The 18,610-nt window shown below is 49.8% G+C and overlaps 4 protein-coding genes across 4 annotated transcripts; 2 read left to right on the top strand and 2 right to left on the bottom strand.

The window, feature by feature from the left end:
- Nucleotides 1–102: 102 nt before the first annotated feature.
- On the bottom strand, nucleotides 103–3,996 carry LTR84_009830 (uncharacterized protein; the record flags this gene model as incomplete). The annotated part of the gene is made up of 3 exons (XM_064853369.1): nucleotides 103–1,889; nucleotides 1,945–2,315; nucleotides 2,369–3,996. The coding sequence occupies 3 exons, from the start codon at nucleotides 3,994–3,996 to the stop codon at nucleotides 103–105; spliced, it is 3,786 nt and encodes a 1,261-aa protein (XP_064709768.1).
- A 1,483-nt stretch (nucleotides 3,997–5,479) lies between these two features.
- On the top strand, nucleotides 5,480–8,959 carry LTR84_009829 (uncharacterized protein; the record flags this gene model as incomplete). The annotated part of the gene is made up of 1 exon (XM_064853368.1): nucleotides 5,480–8,959. The coding sequence occupies one exon, from the start codon at nucleotides 5,480–5,482 to the stop codon at nucleotides 8,957–8,959; it is 3,480 nt and encodes a 1,159-aa protein (XP_064709767.1).
- A 573-nt stretch (nucleotides 8,960–9,532) lies between these two features.
- Nucleotides 9,533–15,211, top strand: LTR84_009828 (uncharacterized protein; the record flags this gene model as incomplete). The annotated part of the gene is made up of 1 exon (XM_064853367.1): nucleotides 9,533–15,211. One exon carries the CDS (start codon nucleotides 9,533–9,535, stop codon nucleotides 15,209–15,211), a length of 5,679 nt encoding a protein of 1,892 aa, XP_064709766.1.
- Nucleotides 15,212–16,098: 887 nt separating this feature from the next.
- LTR84_009827 (uncharacterized protein) lies at nucleotides 16,099–18,123 on the bottom strand (the record flags this gene model as incomplete). The annotated part of the gene is made up of 1 exon (XM_064853366.1): nucleotides 16,099–18,123. The coding sequence occupies one exon, from the start codon at nucleotides 18,121–18,123 to the stop codon at nucleotides 16,099–16,101; it is 2,025 nt and encodes a 674-aa protein (XP_064709765.1).
- Between the last annotated feature and the right edge of the window lie 487 nt (nucleotides 18,124–18,610).

Here is an 18,610-nt window from a genome sequence, read left to right as displayed (position 1 = left end):
GATGTCCTCCCCAGACGCAAAGCTCTTTACAACGTTATCTCTTCGGCCTGTCCGATAATCCTTCACTTTGCCATTTGAATTGTGCCGTGGAGCGCACCGTGGCTAAAACGGTCGCGGCGGCAATCGATCGCCGATGTCGACCCTGGCGTCGTCTTCGTACTGATTTTCATCCTCCACCAGAATAAACTCATTCTCACCGTCCTCATCATCCACAACCTCTCCGAATAAGCCTAACAACTGTGTGATTGTCGCGCGACTGCCGTGTGATTCCGAACCAATGGCACCTTGCACCTCGACATCCTTTCGATCCTGCATTGAGATCAAGTCTTCGTCAATGGTGTCCTTGATCATAAAGCGGACAACTTCGACTTTCCGTTCCTGGCCAATGCGGTATGCTCGACAAAATGCCTGTGACTCAATCGAGGAATTGAACCAGAGGTCCAAGATGATGACTTTGGAGGCCCTCGTAAGATTCAGGCCGACACCTCCAGCTTTGAGACTGCAGATCATGATGGGAATTTCCTCGTCTTCCGCGAACCTGCGCAATGTTTTATCGCGCGCTGGCATAGACATCTTGCCGGTGAATTGGACGTGATTCCATCCCTCGGCATTGCACATTTTGGCCAACAATCGAACCATATCCAAAAATTGTGTGTAGATGAGAATTTTTCCGTGAGGACAGCTTCGCCGCCAGTTGAGGATGGCCGCTTTTGTGGCGGCTAACTTCGCCGAGGATAAGGGGATCCTGCCCATCTCGATCCAATCTATCTCTTTCTTTTCCTCTTCATCTTTGCCAGTAGGAGCATTCTTTTTCTGACCACCACCGCTCTTGACCGGTGCCATGGATTTTTCTTTGATCTTTGCGATCTGCTCGGCAACAGTCTCGCTGTTATAGCCAAGAGCTTGGAGTCCGTCGCAGGGCGAGGTCTCCTCGAAATGAGCTCCACACTCAATGCAAGTGATTTTTTCCTCCTTGTTCTGTTGACGGTCCAAGTCCATGGTCATGAGACACTCTCGGCAATAGACATGAAAGCACGAAGTGCACATGGGGTCTTCTGGTGGGAGCTTGCATTTGGCGCACGATGATCTCAGATGGAGTTCAGCCCATTGATGTCCTTGTGACAGGTCATTCAGGAACTTCCGAAACTTGAAGTAGATGCCGAAGTCACTTCCAGTTCCTACAATTTCTGAACTATCGTCGTCCGAATGCTCGACGCTGGCCCCAGGTGCTTTTGTAGATTGACATGTTTCGACCAAGATAGACTTGGATCGCAGCATCTTTTGGAGGACAGAAATCATGCCAACCTGGTCATCTCCAGGGTTGAACTGACTCTCTTTTTCGGTCAGGCGCCATAACAATTCAATATCTGCAGCATTGAAAAGTCGCTTAAGAATGCCCTGACACAGGAGTACATGTGCACATAGCATTCTCAAGTAGTGGATCATAGCAAGAACGTTGCTATAGCTACCAGCGAGTTGGCCGGCTCGGTGAATCTTATTGATGTCCTGAACGAATCTCCTCTTTACGGTATTGTAGATCGTCCTTTCCACATCGTTGAATTCTATCTTGTATGTTGTGTGTGAGATGCCAGGCAATGAGAGAATAGGCAGGTTGAACATCGTGTCGGCGTGGGTTCGCCTCAACATTATGGCTCGTAAAATGTTGTGAATTCGACCCATGTTAACGGGATCTCTGCCTTTGCGGTTGTGGCAGTAGTTGTGTAGAAATGTTGGGTAGTCGCCGGTGTGCGGGACCTTCAAGAATGAGAAGTAAGGGAATAACTCCTCAATGTAGTTCAAAATTGGAGTTCCAGTGATAGCCCATCTGAATGTTCCAGTGAGTGCACGAACAGCTATGGACGTCTTCGAAGTAGGGTTTTTAATCTGATCTATGAGGGTGTCAGTTGTGACTTTGGCAAATTCCCAGAGTCGAGAGAAACATACGCGCTTCGTCGAGGACAATGCGAAGATACTTGATGCGATGCAACGGACCAACGTTCTCTCGGTAGAACATCTCCCACCATGCATTCTTCCCCTCTTCCGTGACTAGATGTTTAGGGGGTTCACATGCTGGGTAGCTTTTCTGGATTTCACTATATGTCGTGAGGATAATGTCGTACTCCCTCAAATCTGCGACAGGATCATTGCTGAGAAGACGGGCACCAGAGTGGTACCGAATGATGCGAGCAAGATACCCTGGTGCAACATGCTTCTCAAGTTCCATCATCCACTGATTCAGGAGAGAAGCTGGTGCAACGACAAGGGTCGTTTTTTCGGCCGCTCCTGCGTCAGCTTTTCCGTCGACAATGTTGGCACTTCAAGAGTCAGTGCTTGGAATCGACGACGCGGATTAGAAGGTTAGCCTTACATCATTTGGATAGTCTTTCCGAAGCCCATCTCATCGCAGACCATTCCACCAAAAGGTCTCTGGTTGCCGTTTTCGCGGTCCCGTAGGAAACCAGCACCAAGCAGCTGATGATGATATAGCGATGATCTCATCCCCTTGAGCTTCCAGCCACCCTGACCATCAGATCTTACCACACCGCGACCGCGAAACTTCTTCGTTGCTTCTATCACCGCGTTCTTGTCGGAATTGGGTGAGCCGCTCTCAGTGGATGGAATACTTGCAATCAGCTCTTGAAGGGCCTTCTGCTTATTCTTAGAAGTAAACATTGGTATGGCAGGTTTATCTGCATTAGCCTGCGCATCTTGAACCACATTTGATGGCCCCAGGCTGCCTAGGTTGGTCAATGTGGTCGGTCTCGTGCGGCCGCCGTTCGCCTTGGCCTTGCCAGAAGCATTTTTGTTATCTCTCTTCTTCCGCGGAGTAGACTGGTTGCGACCGTAGGGGTTAGCTCTCTTGCGTGCTGCTGAGGGACTGTTTCCGAGCGCCATGGCTTCACGAGTCTCCTTAGCAGTGATCTTGTTCTGTGACTTGAGGGGTTTTCTTGGTTGCTTATTTTTCGGCGACTTGAGCACAGGTCTCTCTGGTGTCTCAGGAATAAATATTGATTGATCCTCATGTTCATTTCCATAATGATAACCGGCAGGAAGCCTTTGCTGGCTTGGATCGGGTTCGGTCAGGCGTTGACTACGCTCCAGGTCTCCTAGGCGTTTTGTCTCAGCTGCTTCTGCAGAAATGAAGTGTATGTCATCTTCTCCTGTGGCCGTGTTGTTAGCTTTCTTATCGTGATAAGCTTTCTTCAGTTGAGCAAACTTGGCAGCCGCTCTGACATGACCATCCGTCGGGTCAGAGTCGATTTCCATATTCCAGTCGATTAGCTCAGCATCTTCAGGTCCAGGGAACTGGTGACTTTGCACATCTTGACGGCTGTCGTTGTCCTGATGGAGGTTGTTTTGCACATAGAGGAGAATCGCATGGTCTGGATCCATGTCGTCTAGATCATTCGGATCATCATCACCTGGCAGGTCCATCTCGGGCAGTTCAGGAAGAGGCGGTATTTCTGGATGCAACAAATTTTCTTGATCATGGGAGTCCTCGTTAGCAGAGGCCTTGTCGGCGTTGACATCGAGAGAGACATGATTCTGCTGTAGCACTGAGTCAAAGTTCTCGATATCAATGGGATCAGAAGTAGCTTTGATCGAACCGACAGACTCGACAGTAGAGTCTGCGGTAGATGAGTTTGTGACAGGCTGTGGCGATTCCGGGGCTGTAATTTTGATCGGAGCCGTTGAATCATTCGAGCTTGATGTGGTGGACACACCTACGGCCTCATTTGAAACATGTTCAAGTTTTTGGGCAATGGTCTGGGTCGTATCTGGAACATTCAAATTGCTGGAAGGTGCAGCACTGGTTACCGTGGTGTTGGAAATAGCGCTACTGCTTGGTTTTGCTTCTTCAAGCTCGATTTTGATCGCGAGCTGTGCTGGTGGTGAACCATCGACTATGATAGAAGAATCATCTTCATCCGAGTCACCAGTGAGATCAATGACATCGTACGCTAGCTGCTTTGAGAGCGAGTCCGATAAAGCCATAGCGTCGCTGCTTGTGGATGTGATGGAAAATCAGACCTGATGAATATCGTTGGTGAGGTCGAAGGTTGAGAATTGATGATGATAAGAAAGAAGCAGAAACGGGCAAAAAGAATTCCACCTCTTGAGATTTGAGCATATTCTCAAGGCAGTGAGTGAGCAGCAGGACAATCAAAAGAAGATAGAGCGGTGAAGGCAGGAAGAGAGAGGAGCGTTGAGGGAGATAATAAGAGAAGAGGAATGTCCTTGGAAAGAATGAGAAAGACCAAAGGGTATTGGGAGTGGTTGGTAGTTGTGGAGGAGAAAGTTGCTATGAGAACGGTTTATATAGACCAGATATGGTATTGATAAATAGCACATGTCAGTGCCTGAGTTGGTGCCATGTGAAAAAGTAGTCCAGCTACGGTTGAAGTGATTCGGGAGTACTTATAGAGGAAAGAGTCGAGTAGTTGATGAGGACTGGACTGACTTGACCCAGGCATCATGTGATCGCTCTCGAGCGTGTTGATCCAGGGGTAAGTAGAGAAAATGTGACGGATTCATACATGATCATGATCATGGCGAGCACCCGCCTCACAAGTGCGCAGTGCAACTTCAAGTATGAGTGTTCCTGGCTGGGTTGCGTAGATCATTAATACATACCTGTTGAGGTACCTACGGGGTAGTCAATCGAGTGATTTAGGACTTGATCATAGTCCATCATGGTTGTATCTCCAAGCTGGCGTCGGGCCCTGCTTGCCTCTGAGCCTGTCGGTTGCCGGTCCAGAGTTCATCAAGGCCGCACTTGCTTCTGATGTGCTGTGTAGGAGCGGCAAGCTGACGAAGGAGGGACTCTCCTCATTGTGCAAAATACAGGAGTGAGCTTTGCCTTTCATAGTGTCCACAAGCAGCTTTTTCTGCTAAAGCCAAGTCGTTAGAATATCTTGTGCCTGGGCAGACGTTGATCAAGGCTATATTCGTAATGATGTTGATCGAGACAAGGCTGAAAGAATGGCGGAAGAGAAGACGCGTAGTTGGATCCAAGCGCGGAATCAAAATCGGGTTAGCGTGGAGCTGTGATGATTTGCTTTTGGAAGGTGCGACCCTTTTGTTACCCCAAAGTGGCTAGAGCGACTCACTGACCGCAACTTGAGGCACCAAGGACGAGTTTCTGTGTCTGCCGCAGAGAGACTGCGAGACTGCCCACCGTCCATGTCGCTTGAACTCGGAATGCGGATGAGGCCCGCGACATGCCAAAACTCAAATGTACTGACATCTGCCCTCCAGCATACGCATTACACTCCTGATCTCTTTTCCTCCGTGCACTCCTCTTCCTTATGCTGCTTCCATACCCGTCTCAAGATCATGTATTGTCCATCTGCCACTTACCGGCAAAGCCGACTCTGCCACTGTGCTAACCTCTACCCCCTACCCCAACTTCACTGTGCTCCTGCGCCCTGAGCGCCCTTTCCGTTCACCTTCCACTGATCCGCTGCTTTTCGTGGACATGTTGGGAAGGCTGATCCAGGGCTACTCCCGAGGTGGCCAGCTCGAAAGCGCCACCGATGAATCCCATACTCGCGCCCTTCTTTGGCCCGACTTCCAATCCCGCGATGGTCGCCCAGCTTCCTCCGTCTCACCGCCTACCACTCCCTTTGGTTCTCCAACTCTGCGCGTATCGCCCTTCGACGACAAAGCTGGCTTGGAGTTGAATGATACAAAGGATCTAAGATTGATCATCGCCCAAGATGCTTTCGGAACAAACGACCGACCTTTGCTTCTTTTTGATACTCAGTACTCCGAGTCCTCCACTACCCCACCCGACTCGGTCTCGAGCAGTCGAACCAATGCCTCGCCCTTGATGTCCTCCTTGGGTCCTCGCGCAGATCCCGGAATCCCGGCCAATGGTCATATCAGGCACAGAAGTTCAACCATCTCTGGTGCTTCAGCCTCTTGGATTCGTTCGAGTAAGGAGTCGGACAACACCGATCACCTGGGGAATGTCTTAGACTGTATGTTCGGCGTTAGTAGCGCCACAAAGACCGAATCCAGTACAAAAATGCACCTTCTACCTGGTGAACGGAATGCAAACAATGACTTGGGTCCACGCACTCCTACTCATGCGCCAGCTGGGGTGCCGACTCGCGCCCCCCTCTTGCGAGCCAAAACCGCAATTCACACGGTACAGACTCATCGCCAACATATCACTGTAAAGGAGTCGGAAACAGAAACTCGCGACGCCATCTTGATCACTCGAGTCTTTACCATTATTCTTCCAGATGCTCAAGAGGATATTCGCCAGCACCGAACCTCCTCTGCTGACCATTCAGACGGTGCCAGGCCTGCACTCCAACCGCAGGATCAGCATGAAATCCCCCCGGCCTATTTGAAGAAACCCAAAATCGTGGAAAAGAAAACACCCGTGTTTGCTATCGGTCTTCTATGCTATCTTCCCAATGGCGATGTCCGACCAGGCACTGCCAATGCCAGACCTTCTTCACGCGCATCTTTCACTCCTTCAGGAACCCCAAACTCGTATGGTTCCGAATCCATGTCTTCCTGGACCTTTCTCAATGCCATACCCGAGCACCTCATGTCTTCCGAGTCAAGCGGGACCATGACCGATAAGGGTGTCGATGTTATTGTCAAAAACTGGGACGTTATTCTGCGAAGCCTGGGTGTGGTAGAAAAGTTGTCCCGCTCCTACATCGCCCACTCTCTACAACAAGTGAACCTGGCAATCATCTCATCCGTTGCAAAAGCCCCTAAAGGACCCGCCGAACAACGAACTAATCAACGTAATGTCTATCTTCGCACTCCCAATCTACTGAACCAAACTGGTCCATTAAATCGCCTGGTGAAGCAGACTCTGTGGCGAGTTTCGTACGCTTTTCGTGTCCCACGCGTTTTAACCGGCTTTGGTCTTGACAATGGCGGCCACTGGCTTGACGAAGCTCGTTACCTGGTACGCATCTCTGGAAACAAGCAGCAGAACTTTTTTCTCTTCAATCTTTTGACAGCTTTTCTCGGAAATCATACCGAGTGGCTGGAACGTCTCGGTCCGGACTGGTATCGTAAACAATTCAAGGCAATGAATAGAGGCAAGTCTCGACCCAGCAATCTCGCCTCGCGGACCGTGATAGTTTGTGACAACCGCTCCACCGCACGGCGCTTCATATTCCTACTTGCCTCATTTCTTCCTCGTTCGCACGCCCTCAATTTAGTGGCCAGGTCTGGCACAGACTTTGTATCACCGCTGCTCACACCAGATATTGTTTCCACCTCCCCAGCACCCAGACACACTTATGAAGGATCAATTCGTCGTCATACTCATGGTAAATCGAGAGATGGTACGTTGACATTCCCGCGACGCGACGTGACAGGTTTGTCGACCAGTACGTCTTCCAACGACAGTCTTGGGGGTATTGGGAAGGCAATTCGAAACAGTTCTCGTTCAGCCTTTGCCCGTGAAGATTTGCAAGAGGGCCTTGACAAACCTCCAGCTATCCTGGCGGCAGGCGATGGTGTGAATCAAGTCCATAAAACATCCGCCACCAGCTCGACAGCTACCCCTAATGCCACCACTCCCATGCCTCACTTTGCATCCAAGGTCGATAGTTATTTTCCTGAGGATGCCATTGTGGACGAAGAAGAGAGTGGTGCGAGTGCTGATCTTGCTCGTATTCTGCGAAGAGATAGCAGCAGCTACACATCTATCAATCAGCCATCAATGAAATGGGGCTCACTGATTAGCAATGTGAGCGGGTTCTGGTCTCGAAAACCCGACTTACCGCCACAAGACGAGCAAGCCACTTTTCCGCGAGTTCCCACGGACAGCCTTCGTGACCGCCGACACTTGGCCCCACGATCAGTGCCAATTCACCCCCGTCACCAAAGCCCCCTCCAGGCAATGGTGGATGAAGCTAGAGATCTTCGACCCAAACACGGTAAGAACAAGGACGATCTGTCTTCTACTGCTACCAGACGCCTTTCTGCCACTCCGAATGATGTCCCTGCACCTCATCTCACCGTGGACGATAAGGACGGTGTAGTCGATGTTGACATCAATCTGCCCGGATTCGTGGGCTGGGCAGATTCTAAGGTGCTCTCTCTTCCAACGTCGCTGCGCCATCAGTCTCCATCGGTTCTGAGTGAGGACATTGCCTCGTCTTATAGTTCGAGATCGGTGGTCTCTGACAGCGTCGGGACGAAAAATATCAGAGTAGGCGGCTATTTGAGGCGATATCATGAAGATTTTAGTCTTCAAGGTGTCAAACCATATGCTGAACTCCAAGACGATATCAAGCAGAGTATGACCCGAGAGATGACACCAAGCGGCGATCTCTACAGTCCTCTTACAGAAGAGGAAACAACTACTGGTGGCCGATGGGTCAATATCTGTACCACTCTAGTCGCTGATTTACGCACATTCACCATACAACGCTTCACACTGAGGCGTAGAATTGATAGTGACACCCCGGCAGATAAATCTCGGCCCACAAAGCCTGAGGAAGCTCAGCAAAGAGCTCCTCGAGGGTTAGCTAACGACAAGGTTGAGGATTTGATTGTTGAAAGTGTGATGGACTTCGATACGACGTTGACGGATGCGATTGAGCGAGTCCTGGTTGAGACAGAACTACCCTCGCAAAAGTCCATTGCACCCTCGAGAACCCATTCAAGGACTGTGTCTACTGGAACAACTGGCTCTGTAAAATCCGAGCCTTTGGAAATATCAGGACCTGGAAAGATGCGCGACTGGGGTCGTCCTTCCACTCTCTCACAATCCGACTGTCGACAAGCTGTGGTCGGTGCATTGGAAGAAGTGGTCAAGAGCGTCAACGATGATCTGACCAAACAGTATCGAGATGTGGACCGTAGGGTCAATCTCAATCCCAAAGCAATGAAACAAGCAGCGAAACAAGATAACGTCTTGCGTGAAGGCGTCAAGAAATGGCTCTTGAACGTCGAAACGAGGAGTGTCTGGTAGAGGCACACAATTGTATATATGATGTTTGATGATTTGATGAAGTTTGTGGGTGCGGACTTTTCCCGCGCCCTTCTTGTTGGCGAAGATACCCTTTGAGCAGACTACTTGTATGAGTAAGCGATCAGAAGATAGATGTGAGTCGTGGCGAGTGTAAGCAACAATTTATTGACCTCATGATGAAATTTTAGTCCCGTATTTGCTGTTTTCTATGTTCACTCCTACCTAACCTATGGCATCACTCCATACATCGAAATCATCGAGGCCTCCTCACGTGATTCCCGTGATCGCCTTGGCAGTCTGGTCCGATCACGTTGCACCAAAGGGCATTCGACTTCGACAACTCGACTCAGATAGTCCCAATCGTCTAAGAGCAATCATCAACGAAGAAACTTGCTGGGCCACGCAACGCGATCCATGCAATTGCGGTCTGGAATGTGAGTCTTGCTGATTCATCTGTCCGTTCGACTACGAACACATGGCTGTTACACGCGACGCACCGCGGCAGTATCACATCTCGCTCCGCCATGTCAGAGTAGGCTCTGGCACTGAAAGATAGCATCACGGGAATAAATCATGTCTACCCTTGGTTCCGATGTCAAACACCGTCGGACAAGCAGCGGATCTACAGTCAGAGCTCGGCCCGGATTCCCTCCTCAGCCCAGCCATGACAACCGCCCGAGCTCGTCACCACTATGTATTCGAGCAACCCTTTGGGTTCATGATGATAACTTCTCTTCAGAGGACGTCTTAATTCATCAGTCTCTGTTGGAAGGCACAGATATCAAAGAAGGCAGCTTGATTGAAATCTACCCCTTACAAGGAACATCCGATGTTCGAGATTTTCAATCACCCAATGGTGAGGCTGATGACTCCAAGCGCAACCTTGGACATGGGCTTGACAACGATTTCTCTGTCGACCGAGATACTCGATATCTCTGCGTCGTAAAGTTCGCACACGCTGAGTTCAATGTGAGACAGGGGCTGCAACTTTCCATCAAGAACACCATTGCGACTGCATTTGGCTTACGATCAAGATCAGATGTTGCAATTTCGCCGGCGTCTCTGGAAGAATGCACAGCATCTCATATTGAATTGGCGTTCAGAGACACATACCTCGCAAGATCGGACATGTGGCGCTTGGTTGGCCAAGAACTCGCCGGCAGGACCGTCTATGCCGGTCAGAAAATCAGTTTTTTGGGAAGTACCAAACTTAATGTCAAGTCCATCCATATCCGAGGGCACAAAACTCCAACCGCATACTTCTCGGGCTCGACAATTCCAGTCTTTCGCAGTGAAGCTGCTCGATATGTCCTGTTCATTCAAATGTCCAGCGAGATGTGGGACTTCGATTCGGAAGGGAATGGCGAAATCATGTTCAATCGAGTGATCAATGGATTTCTACCCGAGCTCTTCAAACGCTGGACAGAATTAGATGTTCATCATCTCGTCAGCATTGTCCTCTTTGGACGCCTAGAATATGACCGTTTCGACCTTGCCAGAAACAAGGATAGAAGACTCGAGATGGTGGCGGAATCTGGCGCACCAAATATGACTGCTCGTCAATATCAAGATTTCTACAGAGTTGTGGTTACAGATATGGCCAGTGCTCAATGGACACTCATCCTCAATGAAATCAAGAAAGACTTTCGTGTCTTCCTCAGAGATATCTCACTGCATACCGCAAACCCTGGAACATTCTCAGAGTCAAAGAAACCTCAACCAGTCAAGATCGCAGGAAGACCAAGTACAGCATTGAAGGGTAACATATTGGAGGCAATTAACATTGCTTGTTCCCAATTTGCAAACGACTACGTGGACAGAGATCTCATACGTACTGGTGTCTCAATTGTTGTCATCACGGCTGGCACTGGAGTATTTGAAGTCAATCGAGATCTTCTCAACCTCACCTCTGAGTCCTTGACCAACAACGGCGTCGGCATAGATGTCGTTTGCCTTTCCAGGATGCCTCTGCACTCTGTGCCATTATTCAAGTATCGAACCCCTGGAATTGAAGACAAGTACTTGCATCCTGCGATAGCTGAACACTCAACAAGCCCTCGAAGATCTGGATCAGGTCCCAACTTTTACGATTCTAGTCAACCTCGGAAGCTTTCCCCAGCCATTTCCTCAGCCACATCCAATAGTACTCACTACATGGCGAGTTATCTGTCCCTACAAACTCGTGATAATCTCCATGGATGGTCTTATGGAATTCCACAATGGGTCGATCTCTCCTACTGGTCAGCTGAACCAGAGAGTGTGGATAGCAAGCTCCCTGGAGAAGACTTGCGTGATGTGGGAGGGCTCAAGAAACCGAAGAAGGGACGATTTCAACCTCGCGTCAGAATGTATGAGATTCAAATGATGGGCATCATGGAGTTGGGCATGGCTGATATGAGCATTCCTTACATGAGCGAAACTCAGAACCCAGTATTGAAACGACTGGATCGCAGAAAGTCTAAAAGTCGGCATCCGAGTGGGGGTAGAAGCATCTCCCATTCTCCGAGCATGTCGCGGAGTAACCGTCCAGGTACAGAGTTATTACGACCAGTTCAAGGTCTTTTGTCTACTCATTCGAAGGCTTTGGGTGACATTTTCGGTCGCATGGATCGTTATGACACGCGATTATATCAACCGCAGCCAGGTCTGAGGGGAATATCCAAGCAAGCTAAACAGCTCCCGAGTAAACCAAGGGCAACAGCAGAATCGAAGGCTTCTGCAAGTTCACAGAATCCTTATCAGAGTCCCGTTGGAGGATCACAAGGAGGGTCGAGTTTGACTTCGTCTCTCACCAAAAAGCCATTCAATAGCCCGTTCAGACCACAATTGCCATCCGTAATATCAGCAGATGCGACGACCTCGACTTTAAAGAAGGTCAAAAGTCCTGAGACTTCGAAAGTCAATCGAACGCTCAACTATGCTCTACGCGGGCTAGCTCCCCCAATTCGCGCTCTTGCGAGCACTGAAGTCAATATTACGAATGCTCAAGCGCTTCCGCTCTTCAGCAACCCAGGACATTCACGACCAACTATAGCAACATCTGGCGCGAGTGTTCGCTCGGTCTCCATGAAAAACACTTTTACTGACGATGACTTTGGAGACTATTCTCCGGGAGACAAATCATCTATCTTGACATCAACAAGGATTGACGACACACCTTCAAAGCCAATTCAAATTAACGGCACACTTCGCCGACACCATGAAGATAGAACCAACACAACACAGAAACCCAACCAGCAGTCGCGAGAAATTCCGACAACACTCAGCCCAAGAGAAGAAGAACTACGGAATGATCGAGACTCTGAATCAACATCTAGCAGTTTGTCCGATAGTGGAAGTAATGATGATGGTGATAGCATGAGACGCACTGATAGCTTGTTCCCAACATCTGTAGCGAGCTCTATCACCAGAAGTGACCTGACGTCCATCCGCAATGTTAACGCATCAAACCCATTAAAACGACATCCTGAGAGGGCGGAAATGTTCGGTCGCTGGCAGCATCTTTATCCACGCAGGCCCCGTGCCGCCACCGTGAAGTGGCGGTCTCTTTGTACACCCGCCTCGGTGCCATTGACGACTGAAGAATTTCCTACAAAGCTTGACCTCGAGACCGAGTATGATTCGTCGGACTACGATGTCACATTTGAAAACCCAAATGAAATGCAAGAGATGCCGGAATCACGCGACACACTTCTCAGAGAGATGCTTGCCCTACGCTTCGCACATGGATACCAATTGGTGGTTGGCTCGGCTTTGGTAGAAGCGGTCGGCCCAGGTACATGTGACAGCTCAGCATTTTTCACTCCTGATATCATCCGGCCAGATGGCTCCTTCATTTTCTTGTCGATGGGCAACACAATACAACGTCTATCGCTTCAAGAATCTGACCGTATTCGCGTCACAAAATACGTACGTCGTCCCCGTGTTGTGCAACCACCTCTACCGACCCAGATCAGTTACCATCCTAATATTAGGACAATTCTCTCTGAGTCCTACAACATACGTGACATGCTTTTTGATGGCTTCCAGGAACAATATCCATGGGAAAAAGCCGACAACTTCTTGAGTGATCTCAAGAAACAAGCAGATCCTGACGTCAAGGCATTACGTTTTTGGCGTGCTCGATTCGTCTTGATTCCAGTCCAACCACCAACTAATTCTTGGAGGCCGACAACCTCAGAAAGCGAAGAAACCGAGGAGGAAATTCATCTGCGAGGGATTCGTGCTCTGACACAAATGTGGCAAAAGGCACGGTACGTTGCACCAGACGAACGAAGGCCAGCACACAATAGGATAAGTTCGATGAAGAGAAAAGATCGAAATCCCCTCCGGATCACACTGGAGACTTTGAACCCTTCCGAGCTGGTAGCCACAGAATTGGATAAGTTGTTTGCCGCTGAGGAAGCAGGTGAAATCCAAACCACACAACTTCTACCTGAGAACGAACAATTTGAGCGAGAGACATTCAAAATGCCAAAGCTGGCACAGGCGTTGCAGAGCGATAAGGGGATCGAAATAAAGAACAGACGTTGGCATCTGCGCCTACATTATAGTTGCTTCCAAGGAGAAGACCTGACCAATTGGCTTGTTCACAACTTTCGTGATATTGATACACGTGATGAGGCAGTGGAATTCGGCAATGATTTGATGAAAGAGGGTCTTTTCGAACACGTCAACAGCCGTCATAGGTTCAAAGATGGCAACTATTTCTATTCAATCAAACCTGACTGGCGAACTTCCCGACCAGAAGTTCGACAGTCGTGGTTTCCTGGCACGAGTCGAAAATCCGATCGTTCTATCCCTCCCACACCACTTAATGAGTATGGTGGCAGGGAGTTTCTTACTGGTCGCTCTCGCTCAGGGTCAAACTTGGTAGGTCAAGCTCAGGTCTCATCTGAATTGGCCAAATCCTTTGGCGAAAAGAAGCATCGTTCGATTACACTGAGTAAGATCATTCGAATCGATGTTGATTCGCGGAAACGATCCAGTCATCCTGAAGTCATCCATTTACACTATGATCGCCTCCACAATCCAGAGAACTGCTACCATCTTGAACTTCAATGGTTGAACGTCACTTCAAGACTCGTCGACGATGCAGTCATGTCTTGGACCACCCAAGCTGAGAAATATGGCTTGAAACTTGTTGAAGTTCCCATAGCGGAGGCCAGTAAGGTTCCCCTTGATGAACCTTTCCGCGCATATTACCGGATAAAGCTTGCGTTGGAGCCACCACAGCGGAGCTCCATCTCATTCTCCACTGTATATTTCACCGCAACATCTTTCACTCCACAAGCCAACCCTCCCAATACGGACGTTCATATCTATCAGAAGGCATTACTAAAGCACTTCAATTTCGTTCTCGACCTCGAGGCTGTGTCCGAGTTTCCAGAAAATGTAGAGATTCGGTACTCTTGGGGACGTCTAGACTATCGGTATACCCAATTTGTTCATCGCTCCGGCGTTGTCCTTGCACAAATCACAGATAACGGTGATATTTTACTGCTAGCCAATCGTCTCTACAACTCACGCCTGGCTGGTGGAAAGGAAGAGCGATCGAGATTCGAGAACCTGAAGAAAGAAGGAACCCCTAACGCCAGCAAAGAGGGTTTACTACTACGACCACAGCCAAGCACCAACCAAAGCCAGAGCAGTTCAAGCACAACCTTTGGCCCAACGAGCATGTCCGCGTCGGGCATCATCGCACTGAACGTGGCGAGTCCCCGATCGGGCCCCTTCGCCAGTCCACTCATCAAACCAATCAACACAGCCATGAGCTCCTCCACAACCATCAACACCACCAACAACCCCTATCCCCTCGGTCCATCGCCCTCCTCCACCTCAACGACCCCAGCAACAGCAGGCCCCAACAGCACCACCACACCCGCCTCAGGCGGCATTCTCGCAGACTCATTCGGCTCGCGGCGGGCACTAATCGCCTTAGGATTCTCACACTACGTGACGCCCGAGCAGATCAAAGACGACTTCGAATCGTTCTGCAACGACAAAGACCGCCTCGAGATCTTCTACCGCGAAGTCACGGCCACACTGCCCGGTAACGGCGCGGCAGCACAGGGGGTCGGAGGTCCAGGCACGGCGTCTACGGTGGGCGAGAAGCGGCGGTCGGGCGGCACGAGCAGCAGCATGCTCCGTCCGATCCGTGAGCCGGCGAGCGGTGAGGACATCGCCATCCCTGAGTTCAACCTGCCCGAGGCCGTCAATGTACATTTTCCTAGAAGGGGGGCGACGAACTGATTTGGTTGGTCGGTTGGTTCGTTGGTCATTTCATCGATGGAGTGTAGATGTTCCCAAAGCCGCTGCGCTGGGAAGATAAACGCAGGCGACGGAAATCCCAGCTAGAAAAAGTATGTATGAATACAAGTTAAATTAACCCAGGAGATATACAGTATGTCCCGTTGGGCTCCTTCACAGAGCACCATTGCCTTGGTTCTCTCTCACACCCATTATAGCTATAGCAATGAAATATATATCTTACTGCAGGGCATGGCTCACATAAGGCCTCTGCACCTCGCCCATACCATACCATGTTCAACTGAAACACCTCACCGACGAACACCTCCCGAATAGCATAGGCCTCGACTGAATATCTGCCAAACACTGAACATGCAACAGATATTGCCATATCCACTTACTTGTATGACTTGTATGCCCACCCTCATTTTGCGATCAGATCAACCCAGATTTCATTCCATCAGCTTTAATATTTCCACAGATCCTCTGCCTGATTCAAAGGTAATTTTTCGCTGCTTGAGACCTGGATTTGGACTTTCGTCAAGGTATTTCGATTTCGAATTCGATTTTTCGAATCAACAATCCTAAGAAAACCAGGCCTGAGGGTAGAGTGCTTATAGGATATCCAGTCAGACATACTGGGATTCATCGAAGGTCGTGCTGTTGTTCTTATGAGTTCCGCTTCGTCTCATCTGTTCTCGCTCTCAGCTTGTTCTCTGGGGCGAATGTTTGTGTAACGGGTAGAATGGAGGGCCGTTGATGCTATCAGACGACGTCTTATTGTGCCCGAGTCCTGTGAGAATGATGGGATGCGCGTTTCGTTGAAGAACACCAGGCCGGACGAGACAATTGAGACCAGAATCGAGAGGGCGGTTTCCTGAATTTGTTGTTTATCGCCACTGTGTATCAAAGCTCGCTCTCCGGCTTCTCTTGTGGTGCAGCACTCCAGCACGAGGGATCGATCCCGCAGCTGAGCCGTCACCGATGGCCAGATTGCCGGATCCATGTTGTTCTCCCTCCTCGACCGTGTCCAGGAGATCTGGCTCAATCTCGTACTCTACGGGGACTTGATCCCTCGCATCCAATATGCCCAGAGGGCGGCCCCTGGAACCTTCAACCTGGCTTCCTCTTCTGCTTCCTCTCTCTCCTTCCCGGGCTTCGTCTTGCGCATCGAGAAGGTCGGGGGTCTCGACGCTATCTTTATCGGCTTGGGACTGCAATTTGGGCACTTTGAGCGGCCAGATGAGGACGACGCATACAAGGCCGAATATGACGCCGACGAGGAACGTCGCTCGCAGACTTGCGGCGTATGCGGCGATGACCTGTGCTTTGTGTTTTGGATCGAGATCGCGGATCGAGCTTACGGATTCTCGTGCGGTTTTGATGATCCATGCCTTCTTGGCAGGGTCGGAACTCATCACGTACTCTTGGAGAAATATGAGGAGGGAGTTCTGTAGGACCCAGGAACTTACAGCCACGCCGAGAATGGCGCCTAGGCTGCGAACCAAGCCTAGAGTTGTGGCGACCACGGCTTGCTCGTCCTGTGGATTGATGGCGAGGAGGGCAATGGTGACAGGTGGGAAGAAAAATCCTTGGCCGATACTGCAGTATGGAATGAGTAGGGGAATTGCCCATGTCGGAATTTCGGCTGAGAGTGAGGTGGTCAACAGAGTCGCACCAAAGAAAAGCACAATCGTGCCTAGGGTCATAGGTGCTTTCATGTTTCGAGTCACTGTGATATAATATCCAATAGCAACGGCGGTGAGACTGATTCCTGCGAGGGGTGCGAGGAGAAAGAGACCTGACGTAGTGGGGCTCGTCTGTCGCACTGCTTGTAGGTAGAGGGGAATGTTGAACAAGGCCGTGTTGACCACGATCGCTCCGAAAAAGTTGGACCACATCAGACTCGCGTTGGGATTTGTGGAAAGTAAAGGGATCGGCAGGATGGGATACTCGGCTTTCCTTTCAATGAAGTACAGTGATACTGCAGCCACCACAAAGAGTACCAGGCTCGTTATGACCAGAGGATGGGTCCATGTGAAAACATTGCCTCCGAGATTGACCCCAAGAATTAATGAGGTTGTGGTTGCGGCAAGAACCATTGCACCGTAGGTATCGAAGGTCGAAAATGTTTGTCTGATGCTCTTGCCACTGGTCTTTGCTAGATTGGGTCCTAGGCCTGGCGGACATGCAATGGCAGCAAGGATTCCGAACACAAGGATGAAGGGTAATTGCAAATAGAAAGCAGCCCTCCAAGTCCAAGGGCGTCTAGTGTCCACTAACCAACCTCCAAGGGCTGCCCCAAGACCAGTCCCTGTGCCATACGCCATGTTGAACACACTTTGATATATGCCACGATACTCGATCTTGACCACATCACTGACCAGGATAGTCCCCATTGACATGACCCCGCCAGCACCAAGTCCACAAACGGCACGAGCAGCAATGAAGCTGCCTAGGTTAGGAGCAGCGCCACACCATGCGGTGCTCACAAAGAACATGAAGATTGCAAACACAAACACCGACCTTCGGCCGATGGTATCACTGAGCCGTCCATATACGGGTTGAAAGACAGTGGATGTTAGAAAGAACACAGTACTGAACCATGATGCAGCATTTGAAGCATGGAAATAGGAGGTAATGACGGGATGTGCGCTGGCCATCAAAGTTGAGTCGAAGAAGGCTATAGTCAAGATAGCAAGAATACTGGAAAGGAGAAATTTGAACCTGGGCCCGGTGATAGGGCCCCGGTAATGAACCTCAGCTTCCTTTTCATCAGCAGTTCGTGCTCGATTGGACTGCTTGGGTAACAAGGTCGTGGTTTCTGTTGTTTGGTGGTCACTTGGAGTGTGGTTGCCATTGCTGGTAGGAGATTGTGATGTACCGCCAGTCCGAGTGTGAGATAAATCGGGCATCTTTCGTCCTGGTCGTGATGCTAGGCTCCACGACCCCTGGGCCAAGATACAATCTGTGCAAATGAAGGAGGACTTCTATGTAACTTAGCGTGGCTTGTGAGAGTGTTTGTATTCGACATCCGATTTAGAGATTGATATGGTCAACGATGTCCACTAAGCAGATTCTCCGGGAGATTTGGACAAATGGAAGACCCGAAAGTAGAGTGATGCTGAAGATGACACAAGCCCAGTCGTAGAAGCGGTACGAAATGGCGTGCTAGCCCGCTTCCGAATTTGATGCAAAGATAGCAAGCAACTAGTGGAGTTGAGTAATACACTTCGGATCTTTTACACTGAGATTAGTAGAGCCGTCGTCGCCAAACGTCTTGAACTTGGGTTTCTGTATCTCAATAGACCTTCCCTGGGAAGAATACTTTGATTAATCATGATCGAGCGAGAAAGTCGGTGATAGATTGTTTGCCGTGCAGTATTGCTATTACCCCGCGAA

The sequence above is a fragment of the Exophiala bonariae genome (assembly GCF_035927105.1).
Source record: "Exophiala bonariae strain CCFEE 5792 chromosome Unknown scaffold_4, whole genome shotgun sequence".
NCBI classification, from domain to species: domain Eukaryota; kingdom Fungi; phylum Ascomycota; class Eurotiomycetes; order Chaetothyriales; family Herpotrichiellaceae; genus Exophiala; species Exophiala bonariae.
Note: the sequence above shows the minus strand (reverse complement) of the source record. Positions and strands in the feature narration are given on the sequence as shown.